General features: G+C 43.3%; 1 protein-coding gene across 1 annotated transcript in view; it reads left to right on the forward strand.

The window, feature by feature from the left end:
• Oxct1 (3-oxoacid CoA-transferase 1) overlaps positions 1 to 17,999 on the forward strand; it is a 121,450-nt gene that overhangs the window by 7,406 nt on the left and 96,045 nt on the right. Inside the window, exons 2-5 of the mRNA XM_048428499.3 lie at positions 887 to 995; positions 2,099 to 2,189; positions 13,397 to 13,532; positions 16,558 to 16,707. Of these exons, the coding sequence (XP_048284456.1) occupies positions 887 to 995; positions 2,099 to 2,189; positions 13,397 to 13,532; positions 16,558 to 16,707 (486 nt within the window). The remainder of the gene's footprint in view (positions 1 to 886; positions 996 to 2,098; positions 2,190 to 13,396; positions 13,533 to 16,557; positions 16,708 to 17,999) is intronic.

Raw genomic sequence — 17,999 nt, forward strand, 5'->3', positions numbered from 1 at the left:
ACTAGAAAGCTAGGTTGTTACTGTGAGAGATGGGTGACTGAGGGCTCTAACATTGTGGACTTACATCCCAGTATATGATGTGAGTTATCTAGTTATCTACTTTGTTAAAAAAACATTTTTTTGTAACTTTGGAGCCTGTCCTAGAACTCTCTCTGTAGACCAGACTGGCCTTGAACTCACAGAGCTCCTACTGCCTCTGCCTCCCAAGTGCTGGAATTAAAGGGAATTAAAGGTATGCGCCACCACCGCCCGGCAAGTTATCTACTTTTATTGTTTTGGGTGGTGGTCGCATGACCCAGCTGGACCTTCCCCATGTAATAGCAGATGTAGATCACAAGGGACCCTGGTGAGAACCTGTCAGTAGGGCATGTCCATCCTGTCAAAGACAAACCATTTAACGCCCAACTCTTTACAGATAGAATTGTATCAGAGAAGCAAAGTAAAATGACATTACAGAGGTTAGAAAGGGAAGGAGTTGGGAAAATATTGGTCAAAGGACATGACGTTTCAGCTACATAAGAGAAATAACCTGGGAAATCTCTTATATGCCTGGTGATGAGCAGTAACGGTAACCATCCTAGAAACCCCTGGAGCAGTTGTGAAATATTCTTACCACAAAGAGGGATGTGAAGTGATGCCGTGTTAGAAAGCTCCCGTTAGTCACTGTGCAATGTCTACGTGTATCAGAATGTGATGTTATATACCGTAAACAGATTGTGTGTGTTAATTAAAAACACAAGGATGCTAAAAGGATTGATGAAGTTATCACATAGAGATACACATATATGCACACACACATACATCTACACGTATATGGAATCTTTTGTTTCTTGTGTAAAGTGAAGCTGCAAATGATCGTTCACTGGAAATGTTTTTAACGTTCCAGGGGTGTGTCCGCTACTTTTCTGTCAGTACCCATCGCCACACCAAATTTTACACAGATCCGGTGGAAGCCGTCAAAGATATTCCTAATGGTGCAACCTTGCTGGTTGGCGGTAAGTAAAGGGACGCCGGCTTTCATTTACCTCTCACTCACTGTCCTTCCCATGGCACGCGGGACACTCTGTTCCAGTCTCTTCCTGAGAGATGCTGCTGCACGTTTCCTTTCCATTCTCTCCTGATTTTACCCGAGAAGCCGGAGGCTCATGTGCTAGTGTCTTATTGGGAGCTGTGATGGATCCCTGAATCGCCGGGAATGTGGGTGAACTGGAAACACATGCCTCATCTTGTCAGATACTTTAGCCCAGTGGCTTTCAGCCGATGGGTTGGGATCTTTTTACAGGGGTCACCTAAGAGCACTGGAAACCACAGATATTGACATTATGATTCATAACAGTATTAAAATTATAGTTGTGAAGTAGCAATGAAATCATTATATGGTTGAGGTCACGACAACATGAGGAACTGTATTAAAGGGTCGAAGCATTAGGAAGGTTGAGAACCACTGCTCCAAGCACTCTGTATTGCTCCTTATTTGTTGAGCTGAAGAGCACAGGGTCTCTCTATCATTGAGCTCCCCCCACCCCCAATTCTGTTTCTGCTACTTCTTTGGGATGTCTTTTGTAATCACTGCCTCAGATTTAATTACACTTAGCTTCCTGATCCTTATACATAGAATCAAGATTTATTTTAGGGCTGGTCTTTGTTTATTCATTCAAATTGGGAAGTTATTGAATGTCCATCTTAAATCCTACACTCCTGGAATAACTTTAAAGATCTATGAAATGAAAGTTATTAGCTTAGGGTTCTAGTAAATATGCTAACTCAGATGTATAGAAATGCATGCTTAGATAAACAACTGGATATAGTTTGTATTATGAAGAGGGATAATAGTACACATGTCATATATAACCTGATTACATTTGGCCTTAGCTTGTTCAAAGCCTTGACAGTGGTGTCTGGTGATATGGAATGGTTTGAAACTTTGAGCTCTGGTAATATGACTGGTGGCTCTTTAGCACATTGATAAGGTATAGTTGTGTATTTTGCTTATTATGTTTAACAAAATGCATTGTGACTTTTTTGTTGAGAATAATAACATGTGTGTCTTGAAGGAGCATCACCTCTGTACAGATTGTTTCCCTCTTGGGTTTTGTAGGTTTTGGGCTGTGTGGAATTCCAGAAAATCTTATAGGTGCTTTATTGAAGACGGGCGTGAAGGATCTAACTGCAGTCAGCAACAATGCGGGGTGAGTGGATTTCTGAAACGATTGGCTAGAAAGAAATGCTAGTTTAAAAATTACCTGTCACCTGAAAAGTTCATCAGCGGTCAGGGATGTGACCCCTGATATGTTATGCAGTTTCAACTGGTCAGCCCTAAGCATGTGTATACCTAAGAAACACGAAATGGACTCAGTAGGATCTCTCTCTCTCTCTCTCTCTCTCTCTCTCTCTCTCTCTCTCTCTCTCTCTCTCTCATCTATCTATGCATCTGTAACAGTTTCAGAAGAAGAGGTCATAAATCCAAGATGGAGTATGGGGAGGGGAAGGGAGAAGTTGGATGGGGGTGGTGGTAGAAGTAACGTAAATAGTGTATTCAATACGAAATTATCAAAGCATATAAAAAAGTCTATCAATGAAATTAAATTTGCCTCCATTTATAAGAGTAATATATTCAGTCATCAAAAGAGAGCAGCTAATTGGATATGGTGGCACATACTTGCAATCCCATTACTAAGTAGACAGGGGAGGATAATACATTCAGTACCAGCATGATCTATTTGCCAAGCAGTGAGAGTCCCCTCTCACAAAACAGAAAAGTTGGTAGGAAGGTCAAGAATGGAAGCTCATAGTTTTGTTTTTGTTTCTTAACTTGTAGCACTGTGATTGAACTTAGGACCCTGGGCATGCTAGGCAAGTGCCCTACCTCTGGGCTATATCCCCGACCTTCTTTCTCTGTATCCTAGGGAGAGCTTGGATTAAAGAAATCTATAATTAATGAGTTTCCTGACTCAGCCTTCAAAGTAGGTGGAATTGCAGGCCTGTGCCATCAGGCCCAGCCAAGTTACACTTTCACGCCTTGTTTCATAATCATAAGTAAAGATGCTTCGCTTCACCTTGCCTTAAATAAATACATAAACTAATGACTTATATCTTTATCTGATTTACTTTCATTTTTTAAAAAATGTATAAAATATATGTAAAACAATTGTAAAGAAAGTCAGAATAAAAAAATTTAAAGATGGTCTTTTTTGCTCATAATAGGCCATTATGAATAAAGCAAGTCAGACATCAATTTGAAATCTGTTTCAAGTTTTTTCTTTTGATTTTATCATTCCTCCAGATGCTATCTAAAGAAATAGGTAAATTATAAAAAATGTTACTAATCTTGATGGAATGTGAAGGACATGGTATCAGTTTAGCAGTAGGATTGTAGAACAATTATGTAGTGGTCATAATAAGCCAGTGTTTTAAAAAGGCATGCACATGTGGTACATGTAGCAATGTCAGAAAAAGCTATTTGTATGTATGCAAAGCAGTAAGCCATTGGCACCCTTTCAACAAATGAATGAAGACTTTAACAATCTTAAGATGTTTTGAATTGCAAGCTGGCTTATTATTTTACAGGCTTTGAGAATAAACAGCACAGATTATCTTGGAAGTGAGTGATGGAAAGAGATCATTATTTTATGGAAGGACTGTCAAAGTCTCTCAAAACTCTTACCTTGTGTTGTGTGACACTTTTCATGGGGAGGTGTGAACAGATGTCTCCTCCATTCGGGTAGGGGAGTGAAGGTGGACCAGAGTGATGATACCACTGACATCTAACTTGATGAACCAGAGAGTTTATTGGAGTTACTTACGGGCATATGGGTAGGGGTTACTTACCAGAGCATAGACCATTCAAAGGCAGCTGTATCCACAAAAGCGCATTGCAGCGTGGGTGATAATTCATGAGAGTTGGAGCCCTGGAGCGCTCTCCCTGACCTGCAGAGAGCCCGACAGGTTGGAGAGTCATCTCAACAGTCCTTATTAATGTAATATAACCTTGGGGCAGGAGGGGCCTTGTGAATCTGGTAAATTTCAGGAACTCCTTGAGACTTGTGAGGTTTTGTTTTTGTTTTTTGTTTATTTCCGGGGCCTTAATAGGTCTCTTCAAACCTTCCTTCATTTTAATGAACTTTCTTCAGTCTGGAGTCTTTCAGTCCAGAGGAAGTTGCTATATAACACTTTTGTATGAGGTATTAACTGTTAACCTTGATGAGATAAATGCTGCTTTTCTGAATATTTGATATTGTTGATTAAAAGGTTGAAAAAGCTGAGAATTCATTGATTTTTTTTGATGAACTTATGTGAAACCAGTGCGAACCAAAATTTTCACAGTAAAATGTATGTCAACCATTTAGCTACAGAGTCAATAGAAAAATAGATACTTTGTGATATGCATTCTACTTTCTTCTGAACAAGTATTTTGAGTTATAGATGTAAAAGAACAGGGTCTAGAGGACTCTTTCCTTATATGTGGACGCTTCATCCTATTAGATAATCCTTAAGTATGTGTACTTATGATTTCTTGTACATCATACTAAATAGGTACAGGATAATTTTGAGGGTGCAGTGAGTAGTAGCCCCTCACTTGAAATAAACATTCTAGTTGTGTGTCAGTGTCTTCAAGCCTAGAATTAAATGCAAGTGGACTTTGTGCTGTGCCCTGTTCCTTTTCTATTTTTACAGCCACAACTCTGGTGACCTCACTGAGTCCATACTGGCTGTGCTGTCTTCACTGTGAGCACTCTGTAGGGTTTTGTTATTTGGCTTGGGAAGGGCTAATGATGTCCTGAGATGCATACTTACCTTTATGTGCTTAGTTCATGAAAGGTTTTATTTGTGCCATGGGTTGACTGAACCTTACGTCCAAATATAGCCTTTTCCTTTATTTTGTACTTTTGATAATTATAAATTGTAGTCTGAGATTAAAACATGAAATGAAAGCAAAGGAAATAAAGTTTCCCCAATACTTACGTTTTTAAAATAATTATCGCCAATCAGTGAGATTTTAGAAAATAGATATCCAAGATTGTTTTGCTGTTATTGTTGTTGGTTTCTTTTTGATTAATTTTCTTTTAAACTCTCTATTTATTCTTTGTGTCTTTCACATCATGCATTTCAGCCTATTCATTTCTCTGTCCCTTCATATCTGCCCTCTGCTCTTGCAACCCACCCCCAAATACAATACAATTTAAGAGGAAAAGACAAAAGAAAAGAAAAAAGAAAGGAAAAGAAATCTCATCATGGAAGCCATAGACACAATGAGTCACACAGTAAACCCTTTTATCCACATATTTTTACTTGCAAGTGTTATTGCAGTGTCATTGGTCTGGTTCAAGGCCTCTGGTTTCTGCTACACTATCAGTGCTGGGCCCTCACTGGGTCTCCTCTTGGATATCCTGTTGTCATGGAGATCCTGCAGCCTGGGGTCTACAGGACTAACCCCTTCACATGCTCCAGCAGATTACAGACGGGGTGGATGTTGGGGTGGCCAGCTCATAGCCTTGGTTCTGGGTCTGAGTGGTTGCAGGGTGGGTCAGCCCACCAGCTCTCCCCTGTCCTCACCACCAAGATGAGCTCTCCAGCATTTCCCCACAACCGCCCCCAGCTCATCTCCTGCAGCAACGAGCAGGGGTGGGGTCAGTTCTACTGTGATGCCCAGGCAGGGTGCGGGGGCCACCCGCCCTAGTGCTGCAGCTGAAGAGGGGCAGGGGCGGCTCTTCTACTCTTTACTACCTCAGGGTCAGCTCTCCCAACCCTCACAAGCAGTGCAGGGTAGAGAGCATCTCTCCCCCACCCACACCATATAGCAGATGAGGGACCGTCCAGATCTTCTATGGTCACGGTCTCAGGCCGGTTCACCCGTACCCCTGTCAATAGGGTTAGCTCTGCTCTGCTGCCCAGGCAAGGTGCAAGGCCTACTCTCTGGAGTGCTGCAGCTGGTGTGCGGGAGAGATGGCCCAGCTGCTAAAGGCTAAGCTCAACCAAAATTATACAAGGTGTTTGTTTTGTTTTGTTTTGTTTTTGTCTTTTCCTCTCTCTTCTGTTTAAGACAGGGTTTCACTGTATAGTCGTGGTCTTCTAGAACTCATTCTGTAGACCAGGCTGGCATTGAACTCAGGGATCCACCTACCTCTGCCTCCCAAGTGCTGGGATCAAAGGCGTGCGCCACCACGTCTGCTTTCAAGAATTTAAATTTCAGATTCAGAAATGAAATATTTTCAGAAGGTGGATGCCTTTCATGCAATATTCATTTTGGTTTACATCTCAATAGATTTCTGGCTTTAGAGTTCTTTTAACCACTGAAATGTCTGAAGTCCTATGAAATCCAGAATTTTTTTTCTTTAGGCTGGAGAAATGTTGGCTTATGACGGCAAGCAGTGCCCCCTGTTGGAGGGTCCATCAGCATCACCTTCAATATCAAGGGGCACAGAGGCTTGTTCATACTCATTTCCCTGTTAGAAATGGGATGCTCCCCATTTGCCAACGGGTCCACATCTTCAGTTGTTGTATCATGAGCTCCTAGATGACAGGGATGTAGTTTGCTAATTTTTTTTTTATCATCAGGGATGTTACTATTATATCAGACAAATGTATTTGATGAGTTTATGAATTAGAGACACTATAGAAAGACATGCATGTTCTCGTTGTAAGCTATCCAGTAGAGTTTTCAAGGCCTAAAGCATAAGCTCTTTATCTGGCCCGGTTGTTGAGAATCTTAGGCATTGCCTGGTTGCTATGCCAGGAGACAACCAGTCTAAAACAAAGCAAAGCCCAAATACCTAATCAGCCCCAGAGCCAAGATCAACAAATACAGAAGGTCATCTTTAAATAGGGCCAAGTTAAAATGTGTAATGTGTTGCAAAAATAAACAGAGATGTCTGAAAGAGTGGTCAGAAAAATTTCCAAGTCAATGAATGACCAGCTATGTTCTGGTTGTTGGAATGGACTCTGTGGGCTTGGAGGAAGCTTCGGATATTTAAATCCACAAAACCAGATGGGCTGTATCCACCTTCATGGGCTGGTTTATGGTTATGAGTTTATTAGTCATAGCTCTGGATATTATCACTGGTAATTGAGCACGTTTCCAAAGGGACTCCTTTAAAAGGGTTGATTATAACTAAAGGAAGACAACATGGCCGTTAAATAACCCCGGAGATAAAACAGGGGTGCCGTTGCCACTGGCCCTCACATGGGGGGAGGGGGCTTGAGAGAACCAGTGTTTAGAAGTTTTGTATATAGAAGGGAAGAGAGCCTGTGGGCTACAGAACCTGACGTCACTGTTCTCTGGACCTCATGCTCTCTGACAGTGCCTCCCCCTTGGCTCAGCTCAAGCAGAAGTCAGGAGAGCGCCTGGCTCAAGGCATAGGTTGGATACCAGACAGACTGGAAGCTAACAGTGGATCCAGAGAGACAAGTAGGGACTAATGAGTGATTGTGCTGCTCAGCTTCAACTGTTGCTGTCAACGCGACACCACCTCAAATTACCTGGGGAGAGAATCTTATTTATTATCTATTTATTTTCCGAGCCAGGGTTTCTCTATATAGTCCTGGCTGTCCTAGAACTCGGGCTGGCTTGAAACTCAGAGATCCACCTGCCTTTGCCTCCTGAGTGCTGCAGTTAAAAGTGCGCGCCACCACTGCCCAGCCTGGGAAGAGAATCCAAATGTGGAATTGTCTAGATCAGTTTGACCTGTGGGCGTATCTTTGAGGGATTGTTTGGTTTGGATGGAGGCACAGTCCATGGTGGTGGTACCATTTTCTAGGCAGGGGGTTCTGAAGCATATAGAGATGAAAGCCAGCTGAGAGCCAGCAGGGATCCGTGCATTTACTTCCTTCTGCGCCTGGCTGTGGATGTGTGGTTATGATGATTCAATTTCCTGTTTGGCCTTTCCGGTGGTAATGGAATTATGAACCGTATGAGTGCTTATTCCCCCTCGGAGTTGCTTTTGTCGGGCTATTTAATCGCAGCAATAGAAACGAACCCAGAATAGTTCATTCCTGTTAGAGAAGTTATGGCTGGGAGAGTCCAATGGAATGCAGCAGCAGATTCTTTTAGCAAGTGCTCACCAGTATTTCTGCAGTACCCTTTCCGTGCCATATCGTGGACAGGTGCTTAGGATGTAGAAGTGAAAGAAAAAAGCCAAAACCACCACTACCACCTCCACCTCCACCATAACCACCACCACCTCCACCACCACCACCAGCTCCACCACCACCTCTGCCACAATCTCTACCACCAAAAACAGCAGCAGGGTAAGAGCCCTTGTCACAGACCTTCTGTTCTATTTGGGAAAGACAGACAATATCCAGTCAGCATAAAAATGGGTACATTTTCTAACACATTAGAAAGTTTTGTGACATGAGAGAAAGAAAAAGAGCAAGGAAGAGGCTTGGGACCCTCTGAGTAGAGCGGTGGCTGTCAGCAATCAGTGCAGTGGTCAGGCTGGCATCGAGGTAACATCTGAGCCCACGTGAAGGAAGTGGGCTAGGCAAGGAGCCATGCAGAGAAGAGATTCAGAGACAGCAGAAAGCCAGTGCAGAGGCCCTTAGGGGAACATTCCTGGCGTGGCTAGGGGAGCCAGAGAGCAATAGAGAGTTAGAGAAGGAAGCAAAGAAGGTCCTGGAAGGAATGAGGCCAGAGACATAACAGGCATGCAAATAGATGGCCTCACAGGCTGCTCTGGGGCTCTGTGCTTTATTCTGAATAAATAATACCTCTTCAGGGCTTTGAGCAGAGCAGGATCCTGTTCCACTTCCATGTTTTATATGGTTCTCTGACTGTTGTGCTCAAGGTGCTTTGTAGGGACAGAAGCAGATGAGGGTCCTCCGGTGCCCAGGTAATGATGGTGCAGGACAGAGGAGGGAGTGAGGAATGGCTTGATTCTTAAACAGGTTGTGGGATCAGGATGTCTTGATAGGGAGAGATTAGGTATTGATCTGAGTTTTGCATTCCCTAGATTTGTCCTGCCCATCTCTAAGGAAAGAGCTGCTCTCAGGCATGCCAGGGCAGGCTGAAAGACAAGCTAAGCTTAGAGGAGAATTGCTAACCTGAGGTGGGGCCTGGGCCTTAGGGGCAGTGAGGAAAAAGAGGAGGAGGAGGAGGGAGAAAGAACGGGAGGGAGGGAAGACAGAAAGCATTGCTCACTAGAAAGCCCGCATCTTTGGTAATCGGGAGACCTCTAGTGGACAAGTGTATTATTAACTCGTAAGGTCATTTCCCCTTTAACTTAAAGTAGTTTTCAAAGTAGAATGTCATCTGGGCAGTAATTCACTTACTGTGTTCCATACTTGGCTGAAGACTAGATAGGCGAGAAGCCTCAGACTTGCCGACTTCCCTCTGTGTCTGAAGCTAGGTGGAGTTGATCTCGTGTGTGAACTCACTGGCAGACTTTACTGGAGCCCATTAAAGGGAAACTGCTCCATACGGGATAAGTACACATTTATTAGCCTTTAATTTTCTTTTGGAAGAAAGATACTGTCTTAGTTAGGGTTTCTGTTGCTCTGAAGAGACACTGTCAGCACCAGGACTCTTATAAAGGAACACATTTAATTGAGGTGGCAGCTTACAGTTTCAGAGGATTAGTCCATTACCGTCACCATGGGGCATGGAGGTGTGCCGGCAGACCTGGTGCTGCAGCTGATAGTGCAGGCAACAGGAAGTAGACTGAGTGCCACACTGAGGGAGGCTTGAGCAAAGGAGACTTAAAGCCTGCCCCATAGTGACACACTTCCTCAAACAAGGCCACACCTTCTTCAACAAAACCTCCTAATAATGCCACTCCCTTTAGGGGCCATTTTCCTTCAAAGCACCACAGATACTAAATATAAATGATGTAGATACTTGTATGCCTGTGGTTGGGTAATAAGTGAAGATTATTGAATGATAGACAGTTTTTTTGTTATCTACATACCTTGAGGGATACGGTGTGCAGGATACCATGGGAAGGGGAGGTAAGAGGCTTCAAATTAGGAAGGAACCATTTGAGCTGGAATGGGCACTGGTAAGGTTGGTAACAGAGTGGAGGTAGGTGGTTGTTGCAAGAAACGTTAGTGGTTTGCCACACAAGCTACCATACTTAACACTTTCTTTGCTTGTCAAAACATGTGGGATGTCTCTAGTGGCTCTTAGATCCATCTTCCCCTAGCTCACTCTTCTGTTAGGTTCTACTGTGAATGCTAAAATTCTGCAGGGGTTGTCTACATCAGGGTAACACGTCTTAGGGATGCACCATCTCCCCAGTGTTCTCGATTTGCCCTCTCTTCTATATTCCTGTGGTCTCCACCTTAGTTCAGATGCTCACCATTGTTTGGATTGTGTCAAGCCTTTTGATTCACATCCCTCCCTTCCTGAGTTCATTGTATAGCCTGTTACCTATCAGCTGAAGCATCTCCTGTCCTTCAGGATGAAGTCCTTCAAGGCAGATCACGATCAGGTCCCCTCCCACTTCTGCTTCCAGTGCACAACCCATTCGGTCTGAGCTCTGAGAAGGATGCCTCAGGATCTCCATGTCTTAGTGTGTTTTCCAATTCTGTTTTCCTTTTGCTTCTGTCTACTTTCGCCTTCTGTAAGACCCTTTCCCTTCACCTAGACTCTCTCTTCCCTCTTTGTCCCGCGCTACTGTCTCGCCCGCAAGAACGACGCGGGACACTTAGGATCCTTCTGCAGAAAAGCTTTAATGCATCTTGAGAGAGAGAGAGCATAAGCTTCCAAAGCGGAGACCAAGAATGAGGGGAACCCAGCCCTTATAAAGGAAACAGTCCTCACTTCGGACGTGTCACTCTTGGATTGGTCCGCTACCCATTATCCCAGATGATGCTTCGGAAGTAGGCAGGGACGCAGCAGTAGAAAGTTACCAAGCACATGTGCTGGGATTAAAGGCGTGTGCTACAACACCTTGAACTCACAGAGATCTGCCTGTCTCTGCCTCCCAGGCATTGGGACCAACGGCGTGTGCTACCACACCTTGAGGTCAAAGAGGTCAGTCTCTACCTTTGTCCCTTGAAGCAATGGAGAATGTGATTGCGGCCCTCCACACCTCTTTCTCTGTCAACAGGCAGATCCTTAATCTTCTGTGTTCTCATCACGTATTATACAGATACCACTTAGCACATCTTGCTGTGCTTATTTCCTCTGACCTCTCAGAACTACCCAGGGCCCAGGGCCAGGCCTTCTCAAGGCTGTAACCCCAGAAGCTGACATTCCATCTCTGGGGTAGAGTGATCATTTGCGGTATGGGATTGGTAGATGAATGAATTCTGCAGACAACACAAGATGCATGTGGGAGGAGCCATCAGAACATGCAAATGATTGGCAGGGAGGAAACAAAAGCTCATGTATATAAGAGGATTTTAGGGCTTTTCTTATTGAAGTTTTATCTTTTAAAAAACTATTGATACCTAATATTAGAATGGTGTAGAAAACTGACCATGCACAGATGTACAGGTAGGACTTTACAAGCTGCACAGCCATGTAGCCAACACCCCTGCAACGACATGGGACAGGGTCAGGTCTCCTGAAAGATCCCTTCACAATGCCTCCAGTTACTACTCTTTTCTCCCTGCCCCGATCTACATTATGGGCACTTTGGATCTCATTTATCAGCCCCGACAAAGTCTAAAGCTCTTGTAAATGGAGTTACCCAACATGTATAGCTTCTTTCATTCAATATTCAGTCTGAGATTTGTTCATGCTGGCTAGTGGTTGTCCATTGCTGTATCTTATTTTCTGGATAAACTATAACATCTATTCTGTGGATGGGCATCTGAGAGGCTCTCATTTTTTGTTATAATGGGTAATGCTATTGATCAGTATATTATATATGTCTTTTAGTGAACATTAAATATGAATTCTTGTTTGGTGAAGACCCACGAGTGAATTACTGACTCAGCACCTGGATTTTTTTCAACGTTAGTAGAGTATGCTAACGGCATACTCTTTAAAGTGATTAGTATACATTCATCTTAGCACACAAGAAAATTCTGGTGTTTCATGTCCTTGCAAACTGGCACGGTTTTTTCTTTTAATATAATCATTCCTTTGTGTTTATTGTGTTGTCTCATTACTGTCTTCACTACTAAAAATATTTTGTCCTTAACCGTAGTTCTATAAACTTGGGTGGTGGCACACGTCTTTAATCCCAGCACTCGGGAGGCAGAGGCAGGTGGATCTCCCAAGTTCTAGGTTATCCAGGGCTATACAGAGAAACTCTGTCTCGAAAGCAACAACATCATAACAACAACAACAAAAAATAGTTTTATAAAACCAAGCCTGTATCCTATCACTTGGAAAGCTGAGGCAGGAGGATCTTGAGTTCCAGGCCAAGTTAGATTATATAGTGAGACTGTCCCAGACAGATAAACCAACATACAAACAAAGTTTGTTGTTTCTCTCTAGTTGGGTAAAGAGCTTCCAAAATCTTTGAGCAGAGAGAGATAAACCGATGGAAAAGGGAGAAGCTTTCATAGAGTAGTTAACCCATGAATTGTGTTAAAAATGCAGGCGCATTTTTCTTTGAAAATATGATAGAAACAAAGAAGAAATGCATGCACCTGGAGGTTTTTAATCTAGAAAAAGTCAATAGTACTTGCATCATTTCTAAGAATAAACTGAGTCCTCATTTTAAATTATTAAACCAATATATATGTATGTATTATAACTAATATAGGATTCGTTTTACTGCCTGCAGTCCTTTTCGTTTGAGGGGATTAAGGACATTCAAGTACACAAATATTGTTAAGGAAAATGTCTGTGATAGAGGGAAAAATTTTCTTAGACTTATGTGTAATTTGGGTTTCTATTCCTATGAATATGCTCATCTTTGTCTTAATACAAGAATGGTCCCTTCTGTTTGAACACAGAGATCCTCTGTACTGGAGTGTTTGTGGGATGCTCCAAAGCATAGGACAGGAGCCAGGCCATCTGTCCTTAGCATGTATCCCAAGATCACCTTGCAGTAGTAAAGAGAACAAAAAATGTGTGGACTGGAACTGTAGGCTGAACGTGGGCTGGAGCTTTATTAGCTATGTTCCTTAGTCTCTGAGAGCTTGGGGGATTTGAGATAGATCTCCCCTTGTAGCCCTGGCTGACTTGGAACTCACTACATAGACCAGGCTGGCCTCAAGCCCGGAGCTCCGCCTGCCTCTGCCTGCCGAATGCTGGGATTCATGTCAGCCTTTTAAGCTTTACTTTCTCAACCTGTAAAACAAGAAAAGACAAGCCACCTCCTAAGTTCTTGGAGTGGTCAGAAATAGAAGGAAAATGGGAGCAGAATTCTATAGAAGAAGAGATTGTTTTCCCTCCAAATTATTGAAGTTTCACATCTTTGAAAAACAAAACAAAAAACAAAAAGTGTACTAACAGTATTCTGTAGGTGGTCTCATGATTGCCAACTCCCTTTCTGTTTAGGGTGGACAACTTTGGCCTGGGCCTTTTACTTCGATCCAAGCAGATAAAACGCATGATCTCGTCCTACGTGGGAGAAAATGCAGAATTTGAGCGACAGTACTTATCGGGCGAATTAGAAGTGGAGCTGACCCCTCAGGTGAGGAAATGCCTCAGCTTTTGTTTCTCAGTGCCCGTCAGTGCCAGTTTATGGAAAAGTTCCTTTCTTCCTGCTTAAAGTTTTGTTGTTGTTCCGGACAGAGAGATGCTATTTCGTCAAACCAAGGGACCTGTCTTTGGGTGACTCCTGTTGATTCTAGAGGACTCCTTCCTGTGACTATGGAAGGTTAGGTATCGCGAAGTAGAAAATATCCACGCTGCTGGATAAAATTTTTAATATGATACTACAGTGTACATTGTGTCAGAAGCAAACAGAAGGACTTACAGAAATGAGCTTGTCTTAAACGCCAGTTTTAATGAATCTCAGTGTTGGAGATTTCTGAGTGGTCAGATAAGGAGAGTAAAGTCGGTTGGAGGGTGAGCCTGCTTCCTAGAGGAAGTGCTGGGCTCGGAGCCCGGGGACTTGGGGGACTGATATGTGGCAGAGCCAGCCCTTTGTACAGTTTGTGCAGCAAGTCTGTACCTGGTTTCCACTTCTCCTAATCCATCCAAGGCAGCTTTCGCAGACCTTTGGGCAGAGCAAGGCTCTACACGCCCAGGGTGTCGGTGCTCCGCTTTGACACACACTGCCTTTGCTCTGCAACTGAGCGCACCATTCTGCCCCAAGGTAATGCTGCTTCAGAACTTTGCCAAGTTGATAAGGATGGAATGCAGCCAAATTGTAGAAAAGAAAATGATCGGGTCCGTGCTAGTCTAGAGAAGATATGCATCGGGGACTGTTCTCTCTGACGGCTCCACAGCGTCTTGGTCCCACTCGGTTACCCACAGTACTGGCATCTCTGCCTGTTCACGTGCTGCGCTGGGTTTGTTATGACTCAGCTTTTATTTCAAGTTTTGCGGATGAGCAAGTATATACATTTCTAGTTTCCTTGGGTTTCTATAAAAAATAACAAACTAAAATCCCCCCATAGACTGTGTAGCTCACATCACAGAAACTTGTTTTCCGCAGTTAAAACAGCTGGAAAGTCCAAGATCAGGAGACAGCCAGTCCAATTCCTAGGGAGTCTTTTCCCGCCTTCTGATGGCTGATGTCTTGCTTTGCCCTCTGGGGCACGGGGATGAGCAAAGTGAGCTCCCTGGTGTCTTTTCTTATAACAACAATGATCCTCCTAGAGCAGGCCTGTATTTACGGGTTATTTCCATCTTAGTATCCCCTTCTACTCCTGCCACATTGAAGGTTAGTGTTTCAACTTCAATATTTAAGGGACACAGAGTCCGAGCCATCCCATGCAACCTTTGTTAGTCAAGGCACCGTATCATTGAGGCTGTGTAGTTATTGAAAATGAGTCTTTTCTTTTATGCATTATCTCTATTTTGTCAGAGGCCACATACATGGAGAGGAACATCCTTAATGCTTAAACTAAAAGAAGTTTAGTGTTTCTTTCCTCAACTAAGTGGCGCACCTTTTCTCTCCCATCTTCCTTTGCTCCTTGATGGGAGGAGCGCTGCTGAAGTGGCAGGGACTGGCGCTCCTTTTGGGTAGGGCAGCTGTTCCCAAGGGACTCTTGTCTTCATCAATATTCTCCTTTTAGGTTTTTGGCCATTGGGCAGAGAAATGGAGAAGAGTGTTTGGGAAGGGTGAACAAAAAGTTTTTAAAATGAGGGGTGTTATTATGATTCTTTTAAAAAAGATTTATTTATTTATTATGTACACAGTGTTCTGTCTGTATGACTGCAGGCCAGAACAGGGCACCAAATCTCTTTACAGATGGTTGTGAGCCACCTTGTGGTTGCTGGGGATTGGACTCAGGACTTCTGGAAGAGCAGTTGGAGCTCTTAACCTCTGAGCCATCTCTTCAGCCCTATGTCTGTTTTAATGATTTAATTTTTTGGATGTCGTTGCCTTAAAATACAGTGCAAAGTAGGGTCACTTGTCTGTTAGGTAGAACAGAGACCAATTAGCTGAGGAACTTTATGTGGCTCATGTTCCCCTTCTCTTCAGAGCATCCCAAGTATTCAGATAGCTCACTATCTGTTTGGTAAACATTTAAAGGCCCCAGGTAGTATAGAGTTCTCAGGTTAGGATAATGGAAACAATGTCATTGACAGCTATGTCGATTCTGACCTCTGATTAGCTAATTGGCTGTCTAGTAAGCACGGCAGCACCCCAGAAGTGGTTTCGTATGAGAGAGAGGAAGTAGAGAAACATTTCAGGCCAGAATTAGTGTCCCAGGCTTCCTGGGTGGAAAGTCAGCTGGGGATAGGAGAAACCTAGGAAATCACAGTTTGAAATCATCTGTCTCTGTGAGAGACAAAGGAGCCCATCAGAAAGAGACAGACACAGACAACCTTCACCTATACCTGTTTCTACGGTGAAACCAAACTTGACATTGTAAAAAACTAGTTTTTTACAAAATTTTAAATATATATGCATTTATTATTATTTTTATTATTATTGCTATTATTATGTGTGTGTATCTTTGCACATGTTGTATAGGCATGTGCATGTCATGATGTACCAATGGAAGTCAGCAGTCACTTTCAAGAGTTGTTTCTCTTCTTCCACTGTGGGTTTGAACTCAGGTCGTTAGGCTCCTGTGGTCTCTCAGTTACTTTTCTGTTGCTGTGACAAAACACTAGGGCCAAGGCAACTTAGAGAAAGAAAATGTTTAACTTGGGATGCATGGTTGCAGAGGGTAGAAAATGATTAACTTGGGATGCATGGTTGCAGAGGGTCAGAGTCCATGCCCGCCGTGATGGAGAATGTGCAGCAGCAGGCAGACAGGAAGGCATGGTGTGGTGTCAAGAGACCAGTGAGGGTAGAGTCTAGAAACTGACAGCATGACTAGACAAATGAACAGTTATATTTGAATGTGGATGAAGAATGGAATGATTATTGTCTTTAATTGATGCCTCAGCTTGGAGATCTCTAAGCACATACATTGATACACACTTTGCAGGATGGCGAGCCTCTTGAAGATGGGAGCCACATCTAACAGTGTCTGTATTCCCAGTCCCAACTGCACTTTGTGGAGTTTTCATAGATATTCATTGCTTATTCCTAGGGCACGCTTGCAGAGAGGATCCGTGCGGGCGGGGCCGGAGTCCCTGCCTTCTACACCAGCACGGGATATGGGACCCTGGTACAAGAAGGAGGATCACCCATAAAATACAACAAAGATGGCAGTGTTGCCCTTGCCAGCAAGCCACGAGAGGTAAGACATTCCTCACGCACGTGACTCTGTGAGACCACTTTCCTCGTGAGATTGTGTGGACTCATTTGATGGTGCCCTCAATAGGATGAACAGTCGTTCATTTTCAAAAAGGTGAGACTTGTAGCTAAATCTGGGTATCTGTTCATACTTAAAAATCACAGAGGGAAATTAGAATAAATTAGAATAAAAGAAGCCATAATCACTATACATTCTACTGTAATTAGGGTTAGTTAACTGATTTTCTGAAAGATTTTAACAAAAGGAAGAACATTTACCATGGATGATTATGCTTCCACTAAAAACAAAACAAAAACCAAAACCCACGGAAGTTGTTTACCGTGTATTGTGTTAATCTCTTTGCCCAGGTTCTTCCTAAAACGACAGAAGGAAAATACAGTAACAAAGGAAATCTTACAGAAGAGGTTGCAGTTGTAATTACAGAACGGAGTAGAGAGTTCAAACAATCGCTTTCACATTTTGCATCTTAGCCATAGCTAAGCTTGTCACTTTCCACTGACCTGTGCTTTTTAAACTGTGGGTTAGGAGGGGTTACTTTAGGGTGAGCAACTTTTCTCATATTAGACAACAGTAGGTAGACCTCTAGATAGAGTGTTTGACATAGTTAGATTTGAAGTAATTTTTAAAAAAGCCATATACAGGCTGTTAGGAATTTTTCCTAACGCGAGCTCTCTGCCAATGCAAATTCCCAATCAAGCCAAATCAAAACAAGCCAAATTAAGAAATATTCAGATTTAATGGGATTCCTGCGCTCTTGGGTGGCCCTGAGGGGGAACCGGGAGGCCTTAAATGCAACCACCAGGAGGAAGGAAAAGAGACCACGTGTTCCTCTTTTGGGAGTTCATTTAAGTGCCTTGTGGGAGTGGTTCTGACCCTCCAGGGAGGGATCAGGACCTGGCATGCAGAGATTTGAAGTCCAGACCAATACAACTCTCAGGCCCGGGGGCTAGGATAGATGCTAAGGACTGGGGTCTACGCTTCCAACTTGACACAGGCCAATATGTTATTCTGAACTTAAAAATGTCTTTCCATTCTCATTGTCCTTGTGACTGAAGGAAGATAGCAGCTAGCAGCGGTTGCAGCAATGCTGGGCAGCATCCCTATGGAGGTGAACTAGTCAGCGAAGGGATGTCCCACCAGTATTGGTAGTATAGTGCTGCTGGTTCTGCTGGTTCTGTTGCTGTTCTGGGGAGACAAGTGTTTGACAACTTTGCTCCTTACTGTCTGACCATCTGGAACCCTGCCCCTTTCCTGGGAGTGACCTGTATTCATTC

This window comes from Myodes glareolus, chromosome 15 (genome assembly GCF_982192425.1).
Source record: "Myodes glareolus chromosome 15, mMyoGla1.1, whole genome shotgun sequence".
Classification (NCBI taxonomy): domain Eukaryota; kingdom Metazoa; phylum Chordata; class Mammalia; order Rodentia; family Cricetidae; genus Myodes; species Myodes glareolus.